This window comes from Excalfactoria chinensis, chromosome 10 (assembly GCF_039878825.1).
Source record: "Excalfactoria chinensis isolate bCotChi1 chromosome 10, bCotChi1.hap2, whole genome shotgun sequence".
Taxonomy (NCBI): Eukaryota; Metazoa; Chordata; class Aves; order Galliformes; family Phasianidae; genus Excalfactoria; species Excalfactoria chinensis.
In genome coordinates this window covers 694,591-716,933 of record NC_092834.1, presented here as the reverse complement: position 1 = coordinate 716,933, position 22,343 = coordinate 694,591, and the positions used below count along the sequence as shown (strand labels likewise).

The 22,343-nt window shown below is 43.7% G+C and overlaps 1 protein-coding gene and 1 non-coding gene across 3 annotated transcripts; both read right to left on the bottom strand.

The window, feature by feature from the left end:
* Positions 1–218: 218 nt before the first annotated feature.
* On the bottom strand, positions 219–21,099 carry MORF4L1 (mortality factor 4 like 1). Of its 2 annotated transcripts, XM_072345440.1 has the most exons (13): positions 20,947–21,099; positions 17,827–17,873; positions 15,665–15,732; positions 13,394–13,480; positions 12,597–12,677; positions 10,079–10,141; positions 4,994–5,019; positions 4,499–4,587; positions 4,094–4,195; positions 3,003–3,091; positions 2,257–2,429; positions 1,881–1,965; positions 219–904 (listed from the first exon to the last, which is right to left on the bottom strand). In XM_072345440.1, the coding sequence occupies exons 1-13, from the start codon at positions 20,984–20,986 to the stop codon at positions 820–822; spliced, it is 1,035 nt and encodes a 344-aa protein (XP_072201541.1). In that variant the 5' UTR covers positions 20,987–21,099; the 3' UTR covers positions 219–819. The 2 variants fall into 2 exon arrangements, with proteins under 2 accessions (XP_072201541.1, XP_072201542.1); XM_072345441.1 differs by lacking the exon at positions 10,079–10,141.
* Positions 21,100–21,281: 182 nt separating this feature from the next.
* On the bottom strand, positions 21,282–21,354 carry TRNAK-CUU (transfer RNA lysine (anticodon CUU)). Its single transcript has one exon. It is a non-coding gene; the product is annotated as a tRNA-Lys (tRNA).
* Positions 21,355–22,343: the final 989 nt, after the last annotated feature.

Below are 22,343 nucleotides of genomic sequence, written 5' to 3'. Positions count from 1 at the left end.
CAGGAAAGTGAAGCTGCATCCTCAGTGCTTAGGAACCACGGAACGAGCCCAAAGGAAAAGCTCCCCTCACCGAGATCGGATGCACCAGCTTTAACCAACACCCTTAGAATTAGGGACAAAGCATCCTAGTTAATACTGCAAGCTTCATGCCCAGCGTAGCACACTGAATGCAGAGAGGATGCTGTCAGCGGTGACTAATCCAAAGAGAAACCAAACACTTGAAATTAAAAAACTTTATTTGCAGATTCATAAAACAGCTCTGTGAAAGACCAACATTCCCAAGACACTACGACAGGATAACACCTCTTCCTACTGTTAGGAAATTAACAAAAATTACAGTTCTACTAATAAAAGCATACATTTACAGACCAAACATTTGACTTCCAACACCAAGAAGTAAATGGGTTTGAGAGTCAGACTAATAGCACCAACACCGGTGATCACAACCCTCACAGCCCCCAGCCTGGGCTTGCCATCACTGTGCCACGAAGGTTAGTCAGGCAAATCAGGCCTGTGAGCACTGAGGAGTTTACACAATGGAATACCACACCTGCATTCTTTTTACATTCCACTGATGCAAACAGCAAGCCAGAAACACTAACGAGCCTCCAATAAACTCCAGTCTTCCATTTCAGTACAAGAAAGATTTCAGAACTTACAAATGGCAGCTCCATATTCAACACACGACTTTATTCACTTTATGTTCCCACAGTCTGTGCAATAGAGGACATGTGCAATAGAAAGATGTGAAGAACAAGATGCAGAAGTGGAGGGCACTACAAGGATCTGACGAGCCCCTCCTCACGCAGCAGCACAGCCTTACACTGCTTTGCGGTGGTACTCAGGAGGGGCCACTTCGTAGTCGCTGGCACTGAACAACGCGGAGGAATTCTTTGCTAAGTACCTAGGAAAGAAAGTACAGAGGTTAAGTTTCCTTTCGCAAGGTGTTATTTAGTATTGCAAATGAATAATGAGATGTTTATTGCAATCACACTGTGCGATTCCAAGAGCACAAACTGACATAGCTACTAGAAAGAGTCAGCTGTCCAAAGCAATTAAGGATCTGACAGCTCGTGCCAAACATCAATTCCAAACAAGCCGCTGTCAAGAGCTCTTGGCTCCAAGCAGGCACAGGGAGGTGAAGATTAACAGGATGAAACAGTTGACATTGGAGGTCCAGTCAGCTGCTACACCAGGAAGGCAGCTCCTGCCAGTAGTTGTGAGGCAGGGACAGGACAGCTGTCAGCACACACACGGATGGTGACAGCCACGTGAGCCACAGCAAGACAAGCACTGCATGGCGTTACTTTGCATGTGTGTGCAGGGACCTCTGGTCAATGCACTGGCTTCACCTTTCCATCTCTGCAGCTGACAGTACTTCAGCACTTGCCTTTACTTCGACATCCACAGACTGACTGCTAACTTCAGGGTTACTCCAAGACAACTTTCCCTGGAAACCAGGCTGACTCAGTTCCAGCCTTCCTACAGGGCAAGACGTGTTTTGGAAGTGCTGAGGATTTCCTTTCAACTTCCAATAGCTTACTCAATCACAAAAAGTTAACATTTACTGGCAAACGGCTCAATGCTTTGTTACCCCCCATAATTCACAAGTCAGTGTTTCCACCACACACTACCAATAGACCATTAAAGCCTTGTTTCAACACAGAAAACATTCCTTCTCTCCACAACAAACAAAATGGAAGCTTGAGGCTTTGCTAGAAGTTGATGAAGAAATTAAGCACAGCAAAAGCAGGGAGCCGCACTGATGCTGTGAGCTGACACACAGCGTGCATTGCACACACACCTGGTCACTGAAAATAGGTCACACTACAGTAGTCCACTTATTGTTTTCTTGCTGAAAGGTATGAGAAAGTACTTACTTTAAGAAGTCATGCAAATAGTTTAACAGCAAAGCCAGACTCTTCTCATCGAGAGGCGTGTAAGCAAGCATAGCTCCAATCCGAACTGTTTCAAAACAAGTAGTACTTGAGTTATACAAAATCATGTCTAAAAGTATTACAGTAAGTCTAAACCGACACTAGCATACATAAAGAGCCTAGAAATCCATTCCCATATAGACAAGCTAACCAGAAACAATGTCCATTCCAAATCCTGGGATGACTGAACATAAGGCATGTAAAAGAAGTTGCAGGTTGTGGAACCTGCCTCTCCAATCTCTGCAGTTCACACAAACTGAGACTCAAGACAGGAGAAGGACACATTCAGATGCTCTTAACCACTCTAGGTGATACTCACCAAATAGCCTCAACAGATGTGGGGCACCATAGACTTGAGACATTGGAGCATCTGGATGATCTGCTAAGATTTCAGCATACTGGGGCCTCTCAAACTTGTACAGCAGCTGCGTTCCCAGCATGACATTGAAGTATTCTTTTATTCCAGCCACAACTTCATTGACTGCATACTCCCTGGTAAACAGAGAAAACATTCAAGCCTTGTTCTTAAGCCTGGACACAAGGTTAGATTTGACAGGTTTACCAAACCAAAATTCTGAAGATCTTTTACAAAGCTTCAGATTTTTCCAGGAAATCTGTTTGCAGACCTTGAAATGCAGAATTCCTCACAGCTGTGCATTTCCAGCCCTCCTTTAGAAACAGCTTTTAACACAAAGAATTGACGTAAATCAAAAAGCACCTTGCTTATAGTCAGCTACTCAAGTTAGCTTGACTCAGCAGTCATTCAAAGCAACAGTGAACTCCTGTTGACTGGGTGAGAATGGGTAGAGAACCACTGAGGTGCCTTTGACAGCTTCCTTTAGGAAAAAGAGCCAGGGAAGGGCAGAACACAGGGAGAGAGCGAACGTTCTGGATGTAGGACTGCGTTCTTGAATGGTGTCCTTGAAGGCCTGGATTGCCCAGGTCTCAAACACCAGACGGAACACAGCACTGGTGTACATATTTAACAGCTCTGCAAGTTTCTTCATGAACGAGACATCCAACAACAGCAAGACAACGCTGAGATATGCACTGACTGCTACTTACTTGTTATCAGTATTTCCTCGAGATTTCTTGTAGTTTGCGTAATCCTCTAAAATAGAGTCAACATTCTTCTTGGCAGGAAGATAGAAGAGCTGTGCAAGAAACAAAACGAAAATACAAACTGTCAAACTTAAACTGACATAAGGATATTCTGGAATAAAATTAACAGGTCAAGGTGTAAAGGATTACTAAAACTCCAGCTGGTTCGGTGGTACACATCAAGACACCTAACAGCAGCCACATTCATGTTCTTCATTTTGCATTTCTGCAACTTAAAATCAACCTGAAGATGAACTATTAAAGCAACCCAGGGATCAAAGGTAAGCAGCAAAGCAGACAGATGCCAGCAGACCTGCCTACACCAGGCCACGGACCACAAGCAGCAGCAGCAGCCTGAACTATTCTTTTGCTTGCTTTGCTTCCTGCATCCACAATTCAGCACCCAGAACTGGTAGCAAACAAACCTGCTGGGACCAGTAATAATGAATAGTTTTCAGCAACACTTAGTACAACTGGCAAGAAGAATACAAAGTCATTTCACTTACTAACAAGCTCCTGAAAAAATATTACATTTCTTACAATGGAAGACAGTTTATTTTAGGCAAAACTGGTCTATCAGGAGGCTTTATACAGATCCAGCTTGGCAGTTAACAGTTAACAATCACTGTTCTAAGACCATTTTTAGTCAGAGCTGTAGATGCTTCAGATGCTTTCTGAATGAGTGATGCGTAAACAAGACAGGACAGAACATCACCTGTAATGCTCATACAGACTAATTCTGTCACCTAAGCAAACTTTTCAAGGCATTCCAATAGGCCAAACACGCTTAGAGGAACATCACATAACTTAGAATTACTTGACTTTGAGCCTATGCCCAATTAGACTGATTACATTCTACAAACTTACACACAATTCTGCTGCACAGTCCAACTCACAGATGACCTGCAGGTAAAATCCAACTGCAACCAGAACTGTGAAGTAAGGCTTCTGTCAAACTCTATGAGGGATTTTTCTGCACTGCACTCAAGTGAGATATGAAACTCCTGATTATTGTCCTTGCCTACACTCTGATAGGCTGTTCTTCCTAAAATTACCTGTTTTTGCCTGGTGATCAAGTCCCAGTCATCTACCAGCCACGGTTTTAACTCTTCTGGGATTTTCACCTTTACTTCAACTCTGTTCATAAATGTTTCTTCCTGGGGAAAAAAAGAAAGCGGATTCACACTAATTACTTTCAGATAACCAACTGAGATAAGGCGCTCATCCCACCCTTTCCACAAAGGAAATACACTACAGGAGTAAAGAACTGCTAAGTCGTCTCCTGGGGGAGCAGGGAAATAGCTCAGGTTTTAAGGCCACCAGGCAGGCCTAGCATTTCAAGAAGCTGTAACAATTCACCCTGCTATACTGCAGGATAAAGCACCACTGTCTGCACTTCTGAGCAAAGCAGCTCTTTTGTTCCCCATCAAAAATCCTGTAGGAGAGTCATACACACATACACTTTCCACTGTTGGATCTACTCGTGCCCTCTTCTTCCTAGGAGGCTGAGGAGTCTCACTGCTGCTGCTCCCTTCTCCAATTCCAGGAGCTGTACAGAAGAGACAGTGTGCTGTGTAAGAAGTCTGGTAAGGCCATAAGAAATAGCAATAAAAAAAAGGAACTTTTGGAACCAACAACTCAGCTATCCAGGCATGTCCCATCTCAGTAAGAAAACTGAGGGTTGACTTACTAGGGAGAATTATTTCAGCAGATCAATGGGGATACCATTCTATTTCCAAGGGGTCTAAGTCCTGACAGACTGGAAGAGTCCATGTACAAAGCAGCAAGTTATACAATCCTGTTTTATTAACTAGCAAAAAGAGACACCCGAAGTCCAGGAGGAGCACCATAAGGTGACAGGAACTAAACTCAGTGGGGGCAGTTTAAGGTCATATTCCAGCTAAGAATCCTTCCCTAAGTATATCCACTAACACACACAATAAAGATGTACTTACTTTTCTGCTTGTTCTTTTTTGTTTTCCTGCAAGAAGAACACAAATTATTGCAAACATAAAAATGAAAGTACTGAACGAATTGAAAGCCAGAAGTACAGTAAGTTCAGATCCACAAACACTCAGGGGCCTACAAAGCATTTAGAAAACAACAAAAGGAGATTATTTACCACCATAATACCAACGCTTCAAGATTTCTGCAGGACAAAGGGTGGCGTTCACTTTTTGGGGATTAATTTAACTCAAATCTACAGAACTCCAGAAGACAGGCCATGAGTAGTTCCAAAAAACAAGCACCTTAAAGCACTCCTGGCCATCGTTACCAAGGAATGTTCACCAATGCTTCATATTTCCCAAATGCTTGTAGAGGTGCTAGTTCAGTATTTCAGAGATCTCTCAAAGACAGAACGAAGGACAAGGGAACATCAGGCAGCTCAGCCAACTGACTCTCCTGCAGAGTACTGGAAGAATCATTTTACCGCTTCAGCAGCACCATCAGAATTCATTGTGTGCATCAGATTGCATGGATGGCCCACAATGGCATCAAAGTTCAGGGGAGATCACAATTATACCTGCCGCTCACTCGTAACATTTGGAACGACACTGAATGGCAGCGTCCCTAATATTTATCTTCTTCCAGATGCTGCTCCCAAAATGTACTGTACGTACTTCAGAGAAACTAACATGCAAACATTTTACAGACACCCGCCATGCAATGCCTGCTGTATGCAAATAGCCAGATATGTCCAGAGATATTAGAAACAAAAATTAAATTGTCCTAGCAGGTTTTCATTATTTGAACTTGGTATATTCACTGATTTTATTCATTTATTAAGAAAATTGGAACTAAGAGCACTAGCAGCTGTGTTCCCATTTGCTTATTATTAACAGGAGTCCCATTAAACCCCTCAGAAAGTAAAAAAAAATTCTGTGTGTCAGATCCCAGGTCATGAGATAAAGCTTCGTAGCACCACATTATTATTTCTTTGGAAGCTCATCACCACGTCAAGTGACACTGAGCTGGGTTATCTGGGTCAGCAAGCAGGCAGAATTTCTACAAAGGTCTGAAGTGAGAAAAGTAACACCATTTTCAGGCTTCAAATCACAAGCAAGCATCAGGCTTAAAAACAACTGTGGGTAGAATAAAGATCCCCTCTCTCTCCAGGAAGAAGTAACAATTGCCAAGTCGAGTCACTGACAATGGACTTGTGCTCTGAAGAGTCTTTCCTTCCAAACCTACAGTGAACAAGCAAAAATGGAGTTCTGAAAATTGCTGTCAGGATAGAAAACAGTTTTAGAGCGTCAGCCTAGCAGAGCCTTAGCAAACAGGTGTAGGCAGGCCATATAAAATACTTTAAGAATGACCATAATAAAGATGGTAAACTACAGCTATGCTACGGAATCACTGAGTCTAGCATAAATCCACACTGGGCAGTTGCTTGTACTCTCCCACCTCTTTCTTTATTTCCTGATTCTTTATATTTCAAGGTATACACCTTTGCAGCAAGTCAAAGCAGCCATCTGTTTGCAGTCTAGAAGACAAATCTCAGTTAGCAAACAAACAAATCTCAGGTTAGAGACAAAGCATTGGCACTTGGCAGACCTTCAGCAGCCGGTCCAGAATAACTCTTCACTAGGTTAGAACAGCTGTGCAAGACAAAATGCTTCTGTTGTGTGGAGTAACATAAGCATGCAGTGCACTCTACCCAGGAGAGAAATGTATTTGTATACAGATGGTGCAGTCAGCCTTACTGAGAGAACCTGGAACCTAGGAGGAGCAGCACATCTTAAGCAGACTCAATGAGACACAGCTGAGAACACCATATACGTTCCTTGTGATGGCAGACAATTTCCTGAAAGGGAATTCAAGTTCTGAAGTGATACAAAAAGATGAAATACAGCTAGCACAGACTAAAACACATCCTTCTGTGCCACTACGTGCATTATCAACAAGCCCAAGAACACAGTCACAGCAGCATGAGATCTTTGACTGATTTCACATTCAAAGTACAGCCTGTCTACAAGTTTACATACACCTCAGAATGGCATTTCCATGCAGAATTAACCAACATCAAAACTAAGAAGCAACACGGAACTGCCAGGGAACTTCCTGTAGAAAGTTTTAATTAAGACTGATCAGAGAACCACCAGGTACTAAAGACCTCACAGCTCAAACCTGAAGGATGTGCCCTACTGTAGTCAGACATTACCTCCCCAGAGCAGCAGGGTCAGCAATCAGAGTTCCAGGAGGAAGGTAACCCAGACCTCACTGCAGCATTTTGGTTAAGCCAAATGAGGACAGGCACCTACGTGCACAACACTCCAATATTAGCGATCAAAAAATGACATGCAACTAGAAAGCCAAAAATTAAGTGAAGATGCTGACACTACAAGACCTGAAATCGCACAGAAACAAGATGATCAGCAGGAAATGAATACAGCTACAGCTTACAGAGCAGCTCAATGCAATGGGGTACTGTAAATTAAGGGTGAGACTCAGAAGTTAAGTAAGTAGGCCATGCATAACGCTGAACTTTCAACTGCAATATCTAAAACAAGATGGTGTTCACAACCAAATTGTAAGTGAAACTAAGGAGGGTGATAGAGAAGAACGTAGGCTGAAAGCCTGCACCTCACCCTTCAGAACACCCATCAGAACAAAGATACTCCAAGTACTTGTCAAACCCCTCAGACATCACCTCAAGTAGCTAGTAGTTTTAGCACAGAAGAGCAGGCATTAGTGCTCAGATCTCTGAAACAGCGTCTTCTGAACACGTTCCAGGGCCTCAATGTCTCTCTGTCTTCTGGAGTTACGTCAGTAGAAAACAAGAACAGCTTACACAGACTAAAGACATCAGGGGAAACAAGACATTGGAAGGTTTGCATACTCCACAAGTGATGGGAGTCTGTGACCACCTAGTTTAAAGTTCTGTGGACAACTACAAGTGCTTTACTTTCCCCAAATCCTCAAGTATTTTAAAAGGACATAGAAGTCTCTTAGAGCCTACAATAGCTGGTTAAGACAAGCAGCAGAATGAAGGTAGGCTACCACTTGGGTCTCAGGGATTTGAGCCTAAGGACATTTGTGTGCACCACAAAAAGATGAACGAGGTGCCAGTTTGCTCACAATACAATGACAAAGATGCAGCTAAGCTGTGAAATAAATAAATCAAATCTTGAAGTCTCTCCTAATATGAAGCAATTAGTAATAAAACCTTAAATGAAAATAATCAAGTATGGAAAATACGTATGTTGTAGAGAGCCTGGCAGCTTCCACCGCTCAAGCAGCTCGTTCACTGAATTGCTCTGAGGAACAGCACTCCTATCAAAATTCAATTACAGCATCCAACACTATCAGGAAAAGGATAAACACCCAGGTCAGAATTGTGTGCATCTTCTGTGCATAGTCAAACAACCTGACCTTGGAGGGCACACAAAGCTAGAAGAGGTAACGAGAAGAAGAGTAACCACCAGGCAAGAAAGAAGAGCAGAAATATTGTAGGGGTATTATTAGAGATAAAGGATGAAGATGGAAGAACTAATTACTCTTTCCTCATAAATAAATGTACTGTAACACCCAAGTGGGATGCATCAAAAAAGACAGAAGAGTCATCCTCCTTCCTTCCTCCCCACCGCAGCACAGCACTCAATTTGAGGGAGAAGCATTCTGCCACTGAACGTTGTAGATGCCAGAAGCCCAAATGCTTTGAAAGTTCTGAGTGTAGAAGAGTCCTAAATCCATCACATGGATACAGCCTCCAGCCCTGCAGCTCCTTAGTTACAGACTGATAGAAGCAGAAGTGGTATTTTTTGGTAGAAAAGCCTCACTTGACTCACTTGAGGACTGTCCCTAAGTACCTCACTAGTGACTACCAGGCAGCAGAGCAGGTTAGGAATACCCCCAGCTGGAGCTCACATTCCATTTCAGTATTGCTACAGCTCCAAACAACTGGCACGTAGGCAGTGGCTGTAAGCTATGTGGAGCCTACAGGACTTACAGTAGCTTCTGCAGGAGCTACTAGCCATGCCAGTGATAGCAAAGGAATCCGCAGAAGACTTGCAGCCAGAGCACCTGTTTTAAGTGATGTGTTCAGCTTAAGACAATAATTCCATGTTTAAGTTGAGACACTGTTTTGAAAGCATCTCAGATGAGACTGCTTGTAAATGCCTCATTAAGAAAGCCCAGAAGCTCTTCTCAAATTTGTTAAGTCAGTGCCACATCTTCACTCCAATATTTTAGGCTGCCCTTCTTACTTTCTAAGCACAGGCTAACAGCTTACTTGTTTTTACATGATAATCATATTATGCTCATCAAAAATAGCATAAATTCTTAGCAGCTGTTATTCAGCAGTGCTATACATAAAACCGTGTGAGGAAGCCAGCATCTGTAGTGTTGTACTTTGCTTTTCAAAACTCACTATAACCATACAAATGCTTATGATCATTTTTCTAGTTGGTGTAAAACAATTGATTCATTTCAAAACAACTGTGTACAAATAGCATTTCATGCATATTTCTATTTGATTAAACATTGCTTATTAATAGCCTTAAAAGCTGTCTTCAACTCATTGCTGCAATTTACAGAAAAAGTTACTCCAAATGGATTTGAGCCCATGACAAAAACATAGCAGATTAAAAAGGCAAGATCAGTCCTCACATTTGTAACAGCGTTGGTTGCCCCAGCCCGGTTCTCTGGACTTACAGAACAGCACTGTTTGTACTGATTTCCATGGCTCCGGGCTACAGTAAGCATGCAGAGCAACTGTAAACTTCTAGAACCAGGCAGTTTTAAAGCTGACATCATAAATTTTAACTAGCAAATGCTGAATACATTTGACTACCCACGGCATACCCTTCCCCAACTGAAGATGGTGTGCGTTTCAGAGAAGCTAAAAACCATTAGTCCACACCAGCTTTAACAACGAAAGAACAACATAGGGCAGCACTTAGAATTGTTAAGTCAATTGCTACCAAAGCTTACATTATTACAACTGAAGACTTTAAGAGTCTCTAAAAGAAATCTATGAAAGCAAGGAGGTTTGGATTTCAGGATGAAAATCCTGGTTTGACAATCCATCCTTAACTCACCGCGTCGATATGGTAGGGGTCTCCAAACAGCAAACAGTATGCGCTCCATCTCGTCTGAAAAATCTAGGCACAATGGGGGTTGAGTTAAGGAAAGAATGTCAGACCCAGTGCTCAGCCTTTACGAGAATCTAGTTCAGATTCAAAAATGAACCTTCTTAGCAGTATGTTACAGATTTACTGAGCATTCCTGGAGGATAAGTTGTTCTTACACTATTATCTCCTTTTCACTACCGTTTGGCTGAGGAATAAATTACATGATGCAAGTTCTATGCCCCTGTTCAATCCTCCAAGAATGCTACAAAAGGTAACTTTTGAGGCCAATTCGGTAGACAGCATTACCCTCTTAGAATACTTGGTCAATTGGTTGCTCCCCCTCCCCACCAACAATACTTCATGTACCTGCAAAGACCTTAAGATTTACAGCAGAATAATCCAGATAGTTTCAAACTATTCGCAGATGTTTTGGTTTTCAGAAGCCATCTTGCATTTAGTTGTAAGCAGAACACAAGCAGCAGTAGCCCGTTCAATAACACAACATTACAACTTTGCATCACTGCTAGGTTAGATCAAAGCATTGCCTCTCCCTCAGCCTTCAGATCGGGAAGAAAAATAGGGAGACCATAATGGAAGAACCAGAGGTCTAATTTAGAAGGATGCTGGTAATAGCTAGAGACTAGGAGCAAGATCAGTGCAACAAGCATGAGACCATGTTATCTTTCACATCGGAAGACTGCTGTGCCAGTGACCAGAGTTTTCCTTCCTCCCCCTCACTACATTAATAATCCACCATGTAGAAATTAATTTTTCCAACCACCATGAAAAGTTTCAGAGTTAGTTTACTGCATGTTTTTCTACACAAGAAACAATCCCTCGTGCTTACTATAAGTGACGATAGCAAAAAGCAAAGTCACTCCCTTCACCCAACTGGTTTCAATTGAAGAGTAAAGACAGACCTGGTAACGTGCTTTTGATCTTTGGAATTGAACAGAAGTTTAAGATGAAGTCCTTTTTGCTGTGCCAGTCTACCTTAGATATAGCATTATTTATACATGGTTGAGAGAATTAAGACAACTTTGAATTCTACTGCAGTTCTAGGGCAGGTTAGCATTTAGCATTTTCTCAGCTGGAAAGAGCAAGCCAACCCACTGCAATCAGCCTGCACCTCTAACATTACCAAAGCTGGTAGTAAAGGGAATCTAGTCCTGAAGGTACTGTTGAGACATTCTCTGCAAGGCATTTGGTAGAGTCATGAAAAACATTTACAATTGAGCCATCACTACCTATTTTAAAGAATTAATTCTACTTCCAGTGACTAAAATACAAATAGACTGAAGTGCAACAGCCTCTCAAGTAGCCCCGTTAGTAATTGTCAGAATTTAGATGCTTTGATTAGTTTATAATGACATTCATTATGAACTCCGTAGAGGCCCATCCCAAGCTGAGAAAGCACACAAAACCAGTGTAGCTAAGGCACCTCACAATCTGCAGCAGTAGAACACAAGGGAGTTTGTAAGTAGCACTGTGACCAGATCCATGTGAAACTCCATTCCAAAGACCAAGATAATTTACAGCCTTGGGTAGGCTTTGGCCAACTCCACAGCTAAATCTACACTCAGGATCGACAGCAACAAGGCCTTCATCCACTGCCACCACACTTCTCAAACCAATGAATCATCTTGTAACACAAAGATGCCCCTAAATGAGGCATGAAATGTGAGCCAAATTCTCCTAGGAAATGATGCCATCTCAGCAGCTCCCTCACAAAGATCGGAATCATAAATGAAGTCAGGAGTTCAAAACATCACACTGGTAAATGAGCACCTTCATAATTAAATAAGTACTGCTCCAGCAGAAGAGTCTCATGGCACATGAGCAAAGCAGAGCTGTACTGACTGCTTAAGAACCTAAGTGTAAGGCCATACATCCTATTGTGGAAAAAAAAACAAAAACGACGAAATGAAAGAAAACTGAAAGTTACATTTCGTGTTTTTTTCTCCTAATGAACATCTGAGCTTGCTTCTGGTCTCTTCAGGTGCAAAAACGTTTTAACAGCGTATGTGTTCAGATTTGGCAAAAGACAGTAAAATAAAGGCTTCCTAAATGCAATTTTTTAATTGCACAGTAAGAGGGCAAGGCATTTTAAGGACTTCTTTCTGCATCAGTGCTTGGGCTCCTTAGAAGAACTACAAAATTCTGCTCAATTTCACCGAGATAAACAAGAGGACTTACCACATCTGAGTGTCAGTTCACTAACTTGAGGGAAACAGTATTCAAAAGAACTATAAAATTAACATCTAACATATTCAGTACCTTGATTCAATATTAAATATTGTTCCATCTTAGAAAATGGTTTTAATACAGTACTGCAACAAAGGCCTTTCAGATACCACGAAAGTAAACCTCTGTACAGGTCATGTCAGGAGTAATAAAATGGAGGCTAAACTGTAAGAAAATACCATTCAAAGATCAGTAGTATGACTTATAAGCAACAGGTTTTTTTAAATAAAAAGCCTCTTACACTTCAACATTTTTCTGCTGCAGACCAGATGTCTTCTTGCCTGGAGCAGCACCTCTCATCTTCCCCTCTGCATATTGTTCCCTTTGAAAAGAATAAATTTGGCAATAAGTCTAACTGAAAAAGAAGCTTGTTTTCCCTCAAAAGGTCAACAGTTACACAAACATTTAGAGAACCGCTAGCAAATAATTCAGAGTCAGTATTTGACAAAGGAGGAACAAATCTACTAAATAGCAAGATGATTTTAGGCTTATACATATAACAAACCCTTCAAGGTATGACCTCCCATTTACACCTCCTCCCACAATCCTTGTTATTCAGTGACCAGGAAGCAACAGCAAACCACTGCCATAAAAAATAAGATACAATCTGAAGAAAAGGCTGCTCAGGACCAAGTCCAGAGAGACCTTAAGTGATTCCTAGGAAGACTGTCCTCAATGCTTAAAAGTACATTTTAAGGATACTGCAGGAGGGTCATTTTTAGTCTCATTCCCAGATTCCAGTTAGTCCCTGTGCCTGCCTATCTCATTGTCCTACTCTTCATTAAAATCTCAAGTCAGTTTTAAAACTAAGGAGCAGTTCACTCTTTAAGCTTCTGGAACACAAAGATCAGAACCCCCCCTCCCCCCTTCTAAGTCAAAGCACCTCAAGACTAAAAAGACAAATGCAAACTCCTTGAAGGTGTTTGTTGAGTTTTACTGTTTTGAACTTACCAACCTCCTTTGATATATAGCAGTTGGATTGAAGCTCCAAAGAACAAGTGATTCTGCTGAGAACAACTTCTAAAACAAAATACTTACTGATTGGCTTTTTGAAGTTCTTTTTGTTTCTGCAAATTGGTATCCACGTATTTGAGCACTCTGCTTTCCGGAACCCATTCATCCCAGCTGGAAAAAAGAACAATAATTAATGATTCAAAGGCACTATGTAATCACATTCCACACAACAGAATCAATTAAAAGCTTCACAGAATCTGAGACTGGTGTCTGCTTTTGTGACAAGTCAGGGACTGACACAACAGAGTGTAAATTGCCAAACACATTCCCCACTGCCTGAAGTGGTAACAGTTTTTCTAGGGAAGTGTAACCCTCGTAAATTCAGAAGAGCTCCCCAAACTCAGCATGGGCAATTTGGGAGGGTGGGGATTGTCTTTAATATTAAAGAATCATTTCAGGAAAAAAAAAAAAAAAAAGCTACACTTACTAAGTTATGGGACATCTGTAGCCATAACTACATTATTCAGTGAGTTTCCTTTATCTATTCCAACATTTTATAGGTTAACAAATTCAGCAATAAGATCTTACTGTAAGAAGAAGTGCTCTGATTTCTGTCTGTGAAGGAAACCAAGATGGCATGAATATTTGAAGAATCTGAAGTGAACGATTTAAGAGAACAGGTGTTGGGGAAATTACCATTATGAGAATAATTCCACTTTGACAAAGAGTGGATAATCCGAGCAATCTGACAAATTATTTCAAATAAAAGCACATTAAAAGTGGCCACGTTATTCTGAAATGCAGAAGTTACAGCTCACTATATAGATTTCCCACGTCCATTTTATGGCAATAGCTGCTACTCAAGCAACATCAGCGTGATCAAGGCAACATTATTACAGGAGTGTAAGGCTTTCAGGATTAAGACAAGCCAAGCTCAGCAACCAAGTGTTAGAGAAAGATTCGCAGCTGTATGTATTCTAAGGTTACATTTTCAGGCTAGTGCTTTGGTCAAATATGTAAGCCACTTATCTTACTCCTGGCTGAACAGCTGTGACAATTTCAAAAGAAATGTTATTTAATTGCAGCACACATTATATTGCATGAGGAAGCTTTCACATCCTGTCGATATTTGCAAAAAAGTTAAACTGAGCAATTAACAAATAACAAAGGACTAAAATTATGTCAACCAGAGCTAAACAATCACTGTTCCATTTGCCTAGATCTTGCAGCATTGCCACTTTTAATGTAGTTAACTGGAAGCCTGAAGGTAGGAAAACCTTCAAGCAGTGCAAGCATGAAAAGAAAAGCAGGAATTATGACATCATTTACAGCACCCTTCACCACCAGAGATAAACACAGAAATGAAGTACCACATCTCTGCTCCCTCTTTAATACAGAGCAGCCAGCTTAAGAATCAATTACACTCCCTGTCTATGTTTTATATTAGGCACAGACAGTTATCTGCCCACTGGCAAGGAGGGGGATAGATGCATTTAAAGAAAACTGTAGGCAATAGGACGTGAAGTTCAGCTTTTAGTGAAGTCAGTGAGATCAAGATATTAGTGACAGTATTTGTTCCAGAGTCCATAGCACTGAAATGAAACAAAATCAGGAAGATTTCTGGAGCCTGAAGAGCTGAAGCTTATTATTACTAAGAAAGAAAATCGTTTTTCTTAAACTGAAAACCCAGTCACAGAACTTGAGGGGAAAAAAAGAAACTACTTGAATGCAGTAACCTTGTGAAATACTCTTTAGCAGGCTGAACGTTGTATCATGAAGCCATCTTTAGAAATCTCACCTAGAATCTTATTATTTTTGCAGAAGGGACAGGTTTCTCTAATGCTACCTTTGCATGACAGGCCAGAACTGAAAGACAGCCTAAGTCTGCTCTTGAGAAGGACTAAGACAGCCCTTCCTATTCTGCAGGCAGCCTTCACAAAGACACTGTTTACCAAATTTTTGCTGCCAGAAGCAGTTTAAAATTGAAGTACACTGGCCTTCTGAGAATGGCTCCATTGCAGCTCTCTCCTACCAACACACAGCAAAGAAGTTTCCATACTGATATCTCTGCCAGGAGGGAATTCTAGTAACTGTTTTCAAAGTCAAACAAACAAGCCTTCCTATTAGTCTATGCACACCATAAGCTACTTTGCCTACACAACCAAAGCCCTGCAGGAAGGAAACTGCTAGTTAGGCAATCTTTTGTTACTACAAGTCATGGGCCTACATATAAAAAATATTTAGGTTGATTTTAGAAAATTCTCTAATAACACATAGATGGTAAAGCTTGTTCATCAAGCCAATATTTCAACTGATGAAAAAAAAGGACTGACTCCATTTCATGCAAATACTTACTTTTTATTCCAACCGCTGTAATGAATGAAGTATTTCACTTGCTTGTCCTTTATGGCAACCTTTACACACTGGAATAGAGGAAAAGAGTTCTGTTAGTACCAGTGAGGACAAAGATCTCTGAACAAATTTTGCTTTCTAAGCTTTCAGACTCTAAACATGCAGAAATTTCCATGCATGCAACAGAAATACCTGGCAGCAATTTCACAGCAGAAACTAAGTGGTCTAACACCAGTTGCTGCCTATTCACAGATCTGGAAGGACTAAGCAAGGCAACTCTGCTCAGCTATCCAAAGGGCCACCTACAGCCACAAAAAGGATCTAAAACCCCTGAGGAGCACCAGGAGATTAACCACACAGCCACTTAACTAGCCCAAGATCAGCTGTAAGCCATTCAGAGCACTTGCTCACATGCAGGTCCCTACCTCACAGGCAGGTAAGCTGGCTGAAGTAGAGGAGTCTTCAAAAGTAAAGTAAATAATATGGATCTCTACAGTCAGAGTGCACACTGTATTCAGTAGAAAGAACTGTAGGACAGGCATTTTCTAGATTGAGAATTCACACATATGGTAGGTAAAAACAGTTATTTCCATCAAGAATGGCCTCTGAAGACAGTAACTTCCTCACAGACCAAGACTAAAGTGAGACCAATAAGAAAAGGGAACGTATGGGACAAGGTTGCTCCAATTAGTCTACAATACCACTCAGAAGCATCCCTCACAGGAACTTGTGTGTCTAAAAATTAATAATGCCCCCCTCCCCCCCCCCCCCCAAGAGCCTGTGAGATGTAACATCAGCTCATCCAGAGGAAGACTTTTAAAGGAGCTGGAACAGCTATGCACACTGCTCAATAACAGTTTTCTCCTGCATCTGCAGTCTGACATGTAAGAGCTCAACTACCACACCTGTATAGGATGAAAGCACAGCCAGAGACATACTTCTTTCTGCAAGAACACAGCCCAGAAGACCGATACAGTTCATCTTTGTTTCCATCTACACCTCTAAACTTCCTAGCTGTGCCAAATGAAATCCCCAGCTCAGGGCTGGATAAGGCACTTCATCCAGAAAGGTATATTCTGGAGATGCCGGGGTACACGTCGCTGTACTACTCCACAACACCCTCAGCTTACTCCACTGTAAAGACACAGACACTCTCCTTGGCTCTAACTTTTGGTTTCACTTCAAGGCTTACTCTACTGAAGAGGGAAACTGAATAACACAAGTCAGAATGGGTATTTTTATGCTATGCTGAGTTACTGCTAAGCACTCCTGAGAATCCAGCCTTCTGCTGTACAGCATTTTCTCAGCATCACCACCAGGACTCCATCCCACACCTTCCCAACTGAAAAAATCATCAATGCTTAATTGTCAACAAAGTGGAACTACGAATTCCACAACTGTTCTCAACACCACCATATCTGGAACAAACTCAGCCTCACCTAGACTTAAAACAGGGAGTAAGGATGTCCTGACCCTGCTGATACACTACTGTGCTGGTAACTCATTTCAACTTGCTAGCTTGCCACAGACCTGGATTTAAAGCCAGACTGCAGGCTTAAAAAGCCTCTACTGGTTTTGAGGAATCAAAGTGAGCATAAATATCCAAATAAATATCTTCCTACACCAAAATACTTTCCTTCCTCAGAGAAGGAAGAGAATTAATGGATAACCATAACAGCACTTCCAGGCAGTTTACAGCTGTTAAAAGATAACAGTTTTTAGCCAAAAGCATCCTAAGTAGGCCTCATTTCATTTTGCACTGTACAGTTACTGCATATGGATTGACAAACCGTAACCTTTCACACTACTCTAATGCTAGCTTTATGCACTCGCTCCAGCACCAAGTTTGCTGCCCAGTGTTCTGAGAAGACATGCATTAGAGATGTTCAACACAAAGGATGCAACCTTAGTAATTCACCCGAACAGCTGCAGAGTACTGCTGCAGGTCTTCAGTTGGTTTTGTTGAGGTCTTTTGGTGTTTTTATGCTTCTTCATAATAAAGAACCATGGGGCTTAAAACTGAAGTGTACCTATGAGTGTGCTTCCCTTCATCTTAGCTTCAGTCATTAATCCTAGATAGGTAAGGCACAGCGAGTAAGCTCCTGCAATTGTCTACTTTCCTGGGCAAGTCAGAACCACCTGCAGTAAAAAGGAACCACACCTACCTTTGCTTCATAAAGGAGAGGTCCATGAAAACAAAGCACTCGTTCACCTGAAAGACAGTCACAGAAAGCCACCTTAGAATAAAACCAATCCTCAACAGCATGTTATCAAGTACAGCACAGAACAAATCCAACAGCAACCTAGCAGGAAACTCAGAGATACCATTTGAGAACCATGCTGGTGATTGAGAACTTTTTGTCATACGAAAGGACCAAAGCAGATTACTGAAGCCATGAAGGAAAGGTTCCCATGGACATCCCCATAGAGCACTCTCACAAGGAAAGCTGCACATCAGCTGCACACAAGCCCACCGTTCTGTAGAAGGGCTGTTTTTTTCAGCAAACAGCTGACATCCAAGCCTGTACTCCTGCCATATTTCTAGCCACTGCCAGCTCAAGTTACTGGCACCCAGACTTCCTTCAGAGCCCTAACTACAGACACAGACATGAAAATGCACTGGCTTGGTACAAACAAACTTCAGCAGGTAAAACCATTTTGCTGTAAGAGACTCCTAAGTCTTCATGACATTGCGTTTTGACTCAGAGAAGGGAATCAGCTCTTGGTATGAGGTGCCTGTATCTTAAGCTGCTGACAAACAAAAGCAAGTGTTACCAGTACTCCCTTCCTCATAGGAAGTGCAAGAAAAATAGCTCACTTTGTGGTTTTAAGCAGGCAGAGCTCACCATTCAGCCTCCTTCCCAGCTTCTAAATGGTAAGCTCCTATTGGGCAGTTCTACTGCAGGAATTTGAGCATACTTAACAGAGGATATTGGCGTGCAGATGTTTTCTTCTTGAGAGCTGTGATGCATCACACGTTGAGAGAGAAGCTGCATAACACACTCCAGTGTGCAGCACACAGCCACGACACACAGGGCAGTGCAGTGCCACCAGCACTGGTGCTGCATGGGCTGGAAGGGAGGACTTGACAGGATGCCTCCTCAGCCCCACAGCTCAGGAACAGCCAACTTGCAGGCTATGGGTTTCGAGTTGCCAACAAGTGACCCTTTTGGTACTTGCAGTGCTTTTATGCAAGAACAAAAATACTCCAAACAAGAATCTTCGTCATCAGGGCTAAGAATCAAAAGTTACATTAACCTCATGCTTCACGCGGCTCACTTGGCACTACTGGAAAACATATATTTATCATAACTATAATGCAAGGCCTTCCTAGGTAAGACATGCACTGAGATTAAGGACACAAACCTTAGCTATGCAGAATGGTTACCATGAAAACAGAGGGGCCCTAACAAGATCAGCAGACCTTTTCTCTCCTTCATTGCCATCGCTGCGGTAACACCCACATCTATTCATTATCCCACAAATAGGACTCGTAAGAAAACTGTTCTTTAGCTAAAATAGCTGGTAGAAAATACCTGGACCTGCTCTGCTAACACTTGAGGAAGCCAAAGTACATGAAGCATTTGTGCTGTGTACTAACAGCTCCCACACCAGCACGCCCTGCTCAAACACAAAGCAGGCTCCGAATGGGGAAGTCTCAGTTCAGCTGCCCCCCTCCTACAATTGTTTTACATGCAGAGTATTTATAGAAACAATAAGTTCACAAGTTGTGTGTGAAGGATGTGACACAAGTCTTGCCTTTGATGTCAAAGCCATCTTGAGAACAGATGTGAAAGCAAAGACATCTCATCAGAGACATCTCCTCTAAGCAAGTCAAAGGTTGAACTCGACATCTGAGAAAGACTCAATATTCTCCATTCTCTCTTCTCAGTGAGCAGAAACAAGAACACCCAAAGAACCATTCATTCACACTTGACCAAATCTGATCTCATTTCTGAAGCCTACGTGAAAAAAAGTGGCAGTTCCTTCACCTTAAGGGGTACCCTTGCTTCCAGTTGGACATCGGGCGCTCCAGGCTTTTACCTGTTTTCACAGCAATCCAGCCTCCTTCTCACTCATTCCTTTACAAGTGCCAAAACAGTTGCCAAGCCCATCCAACACTACTGGCAGTATTTTAAGGAGAGGTTTTCAAGCTACATGTCATTTTATTTGCCATGCTGTGATGGCCACAATAAAACACTTCAGTTTCAGCACTTCAAGAAGCTTCATTCATGGGACACTTCTTCAATTAAATGCTAGCGCTGAGCGAATTCTACTGAGCTTCCAGTTCACTCCATTTTGCATTGTCACTACAACATGAACACATTAAATCCTGATTGTCTCTGCAGGTTAGTAATGCTGCTACTGACATGTGGTACAACCAAATGCATTCTGACATCAGCTGCCATCCAGTTGCTGTGTCAGGCCACCATGAGCAACCGCTACCAGGCACTCCTCTGCAAAGCCAGCTGCTCAAGACAGAAGCCACAGTGAAGACGAGGCAGAGGAAAGGGGAACAAACCTTCATTACCTGTAATAGCGTAAACCATTAATTTAAAACTATGACATACACCAGATAAGCCTCCTAAGCAGCAGAATCCTACCATTTATCCTAAAATCTCTGCTGCTCTCATACAGGTATGGATTCCACCACAAGCATCAGCTGCAGAGCCCTGTGACTCCTCCTGTGCAAGGAGCCCTAACCCAGCTCCCCGGCAAGGGCAGAGGAACACCGAGCTTATCTCCATCCCAAGATACAGATTTAATCGATCTAGGAGATGTCAGCGGCTGTAACACCTGCAGGAAAACAAGCATATGGAGAATAACGGGGGAGAAGGGAACGCCCAGGTCTTACAGGCAGGAAAGCTGAGGAATAAGAAGAGAGGAACCCATCTTTCCTCACACACTCTCCTTCTGCTGCGGCAGAGGGGCAAAAGCTGAGGCCCAAACCGCCCGCAGCGCCTCAGGGTCACAGCAGGGCCCCAGTCGGACGGCGGGTCCCCGTCCCCGAGCACGGCAGCTGTCTCTTTCCAGCAGGACTCCCTCAAAACCGTTCCCTTTGTTCCTCCTCGACCCGCCCACCGCCGCACAGCCGCTAACAGCGCCGGCGGGCTCCGCGCAGCCCTGCGGTACGAAGGCCCCGCGCCCACCACAGCCCCACTGCGGCCTCCCACCGCCCGCGAGGGCCCGGCCCGGCCCCGCTCCCAACCGACCCCCGCCCCCTCAACGCTCACCCTCGAGCCCCCACCGCCGCGCCCGGCCCGCCGACCCCCCCCCGCACTCACCCTCCTGGAATTTGGGCTTGGGGTCCTGCTTGGGCGCCATTTATAAGTGCCGCTCCCTCCTCCCGCCCCCTCCCCGCGGGGGCCTCACCACCTCCGCCGCATTCTGCGCGGCCGGCCACAACCCCCGCCGCACCGCGCATGCGCACTGCTCTGCACCGGCCCCTCAGCATGCCGGGATCGGTAGTGCGGGGGGCGGGGCGGCCCTCCGGGTGAGTCCCGCGCCGTGGCCGCGCTGCGCCGCTGCCGCCGGCCGGTTCCGTCCATCCGGTTCCGTCCGTCGGCGGAGCGCTGCTGAGGAACACGTGACAAAAATATAAAGCAGAGAAAAAATTCTGCGCCCAACGTGGGGCTCGAACCCACGACCCTGGGATTAAGAGTCCCATGCTCTACCGACTGAGCTAGCCGGGCTCTGGTGTGATTGTGTCTCTATGCTGTACTCACCAGCACCTCCAGCCGGCGCCCCGCGCTCCTCCTCTCCTTACCGCCCTGCAGGTCCAACGCGCCGGCGGGGGGCGCCATACGGCTGCTTGGCGCGCAGCACGTTCCTCAGAGCGCCTCGCGCCTGCCCGGCACCAAGAGGGACTCGTTGAATGTGGAGGGCTCCGAGTGGGCCTTACTGACACAGCGGCACCGAGGCAGCCCGTAGCCCCTCCAGGGCTCATTGGGACGGCCCGGGGGCCTGGAAAGTGCCCGTGGCAGCCGCAGAGTGAGGCGAGGCCTGTGGTGAGGTTACCGGCACCTCGCACCTCAGCGGAGCCTCATCCGGAGCAGAGCGGCCTCAGCGCTCACAGAGCCGCGGGTGAGCTGCGGGTACCCACAGCACGGGTGGCTGTGGGCTTCGTGGGGCTGGCAGGCCCCGCACATTGGAGTAGCCGTGTGATAAGATGAGCCGAATGTTGGTTGGTGTTTTTCTGTCAGAATATTCCTTTGTGGTTATTCTGCCCCTTCTCTGTTTTCGTGTTTTAACGTTGTCACTTCAGGAAAATACAAAGTCCTGCCCAGACCAACAGAAGGTGTACGCATCTGGGTTTTTCACTGTAGAATTTGCCCAGGGCTATTCAAGAGCAATTGTTTTTTCAGTGATGGGATGCTTTAAAATTTAATAGTGTTCTTCTCCGTTGCTTGCAGAAGAGGCAAAATGCCTGATTTTGGCAGGTCAGACATGAACACTGTGCTACATCCACTGTATCCATGTGCCCAGGTTGCCACATGAGAACACAGGAGGGAGGCAGCATCCAGCGAGCCCAGGCTGTCAGCCACTGAGCTGGGTTTTGTCCTCTATAAAATATATTCTATATACAATATTTCTGTGGTGTTCTGCTGTTGAATTTAGGCATAGAAACGCAGACAGGAATTGCTTCGTCTGAAAAATGTCAGAGACCAAAGCTGGAACACCC

Coding starts and splice junctions, on each gene's coding strand:
- MORF4L1 (XM_072345440.1), bottom strand. CDS start 20,986: ATGGCGCCCAAGCAGGACCCCAAGCCCAAATTCCAGGAGG. Junction 15,733..17,826: donor CTCTCCTTTATGAAGCAAAG/GTAGGTGTGGTT, acceptor CCTCTATTCCAG/TGTGTAAAGGTTGCCATAAA. Junction 2,430..3,002: donor CGAGGAAATACTGATAACAA/GTAAGTAGCAGT, acceptor TCTGTTTACCAG/GGAGTATGCAGTCAATGAAG.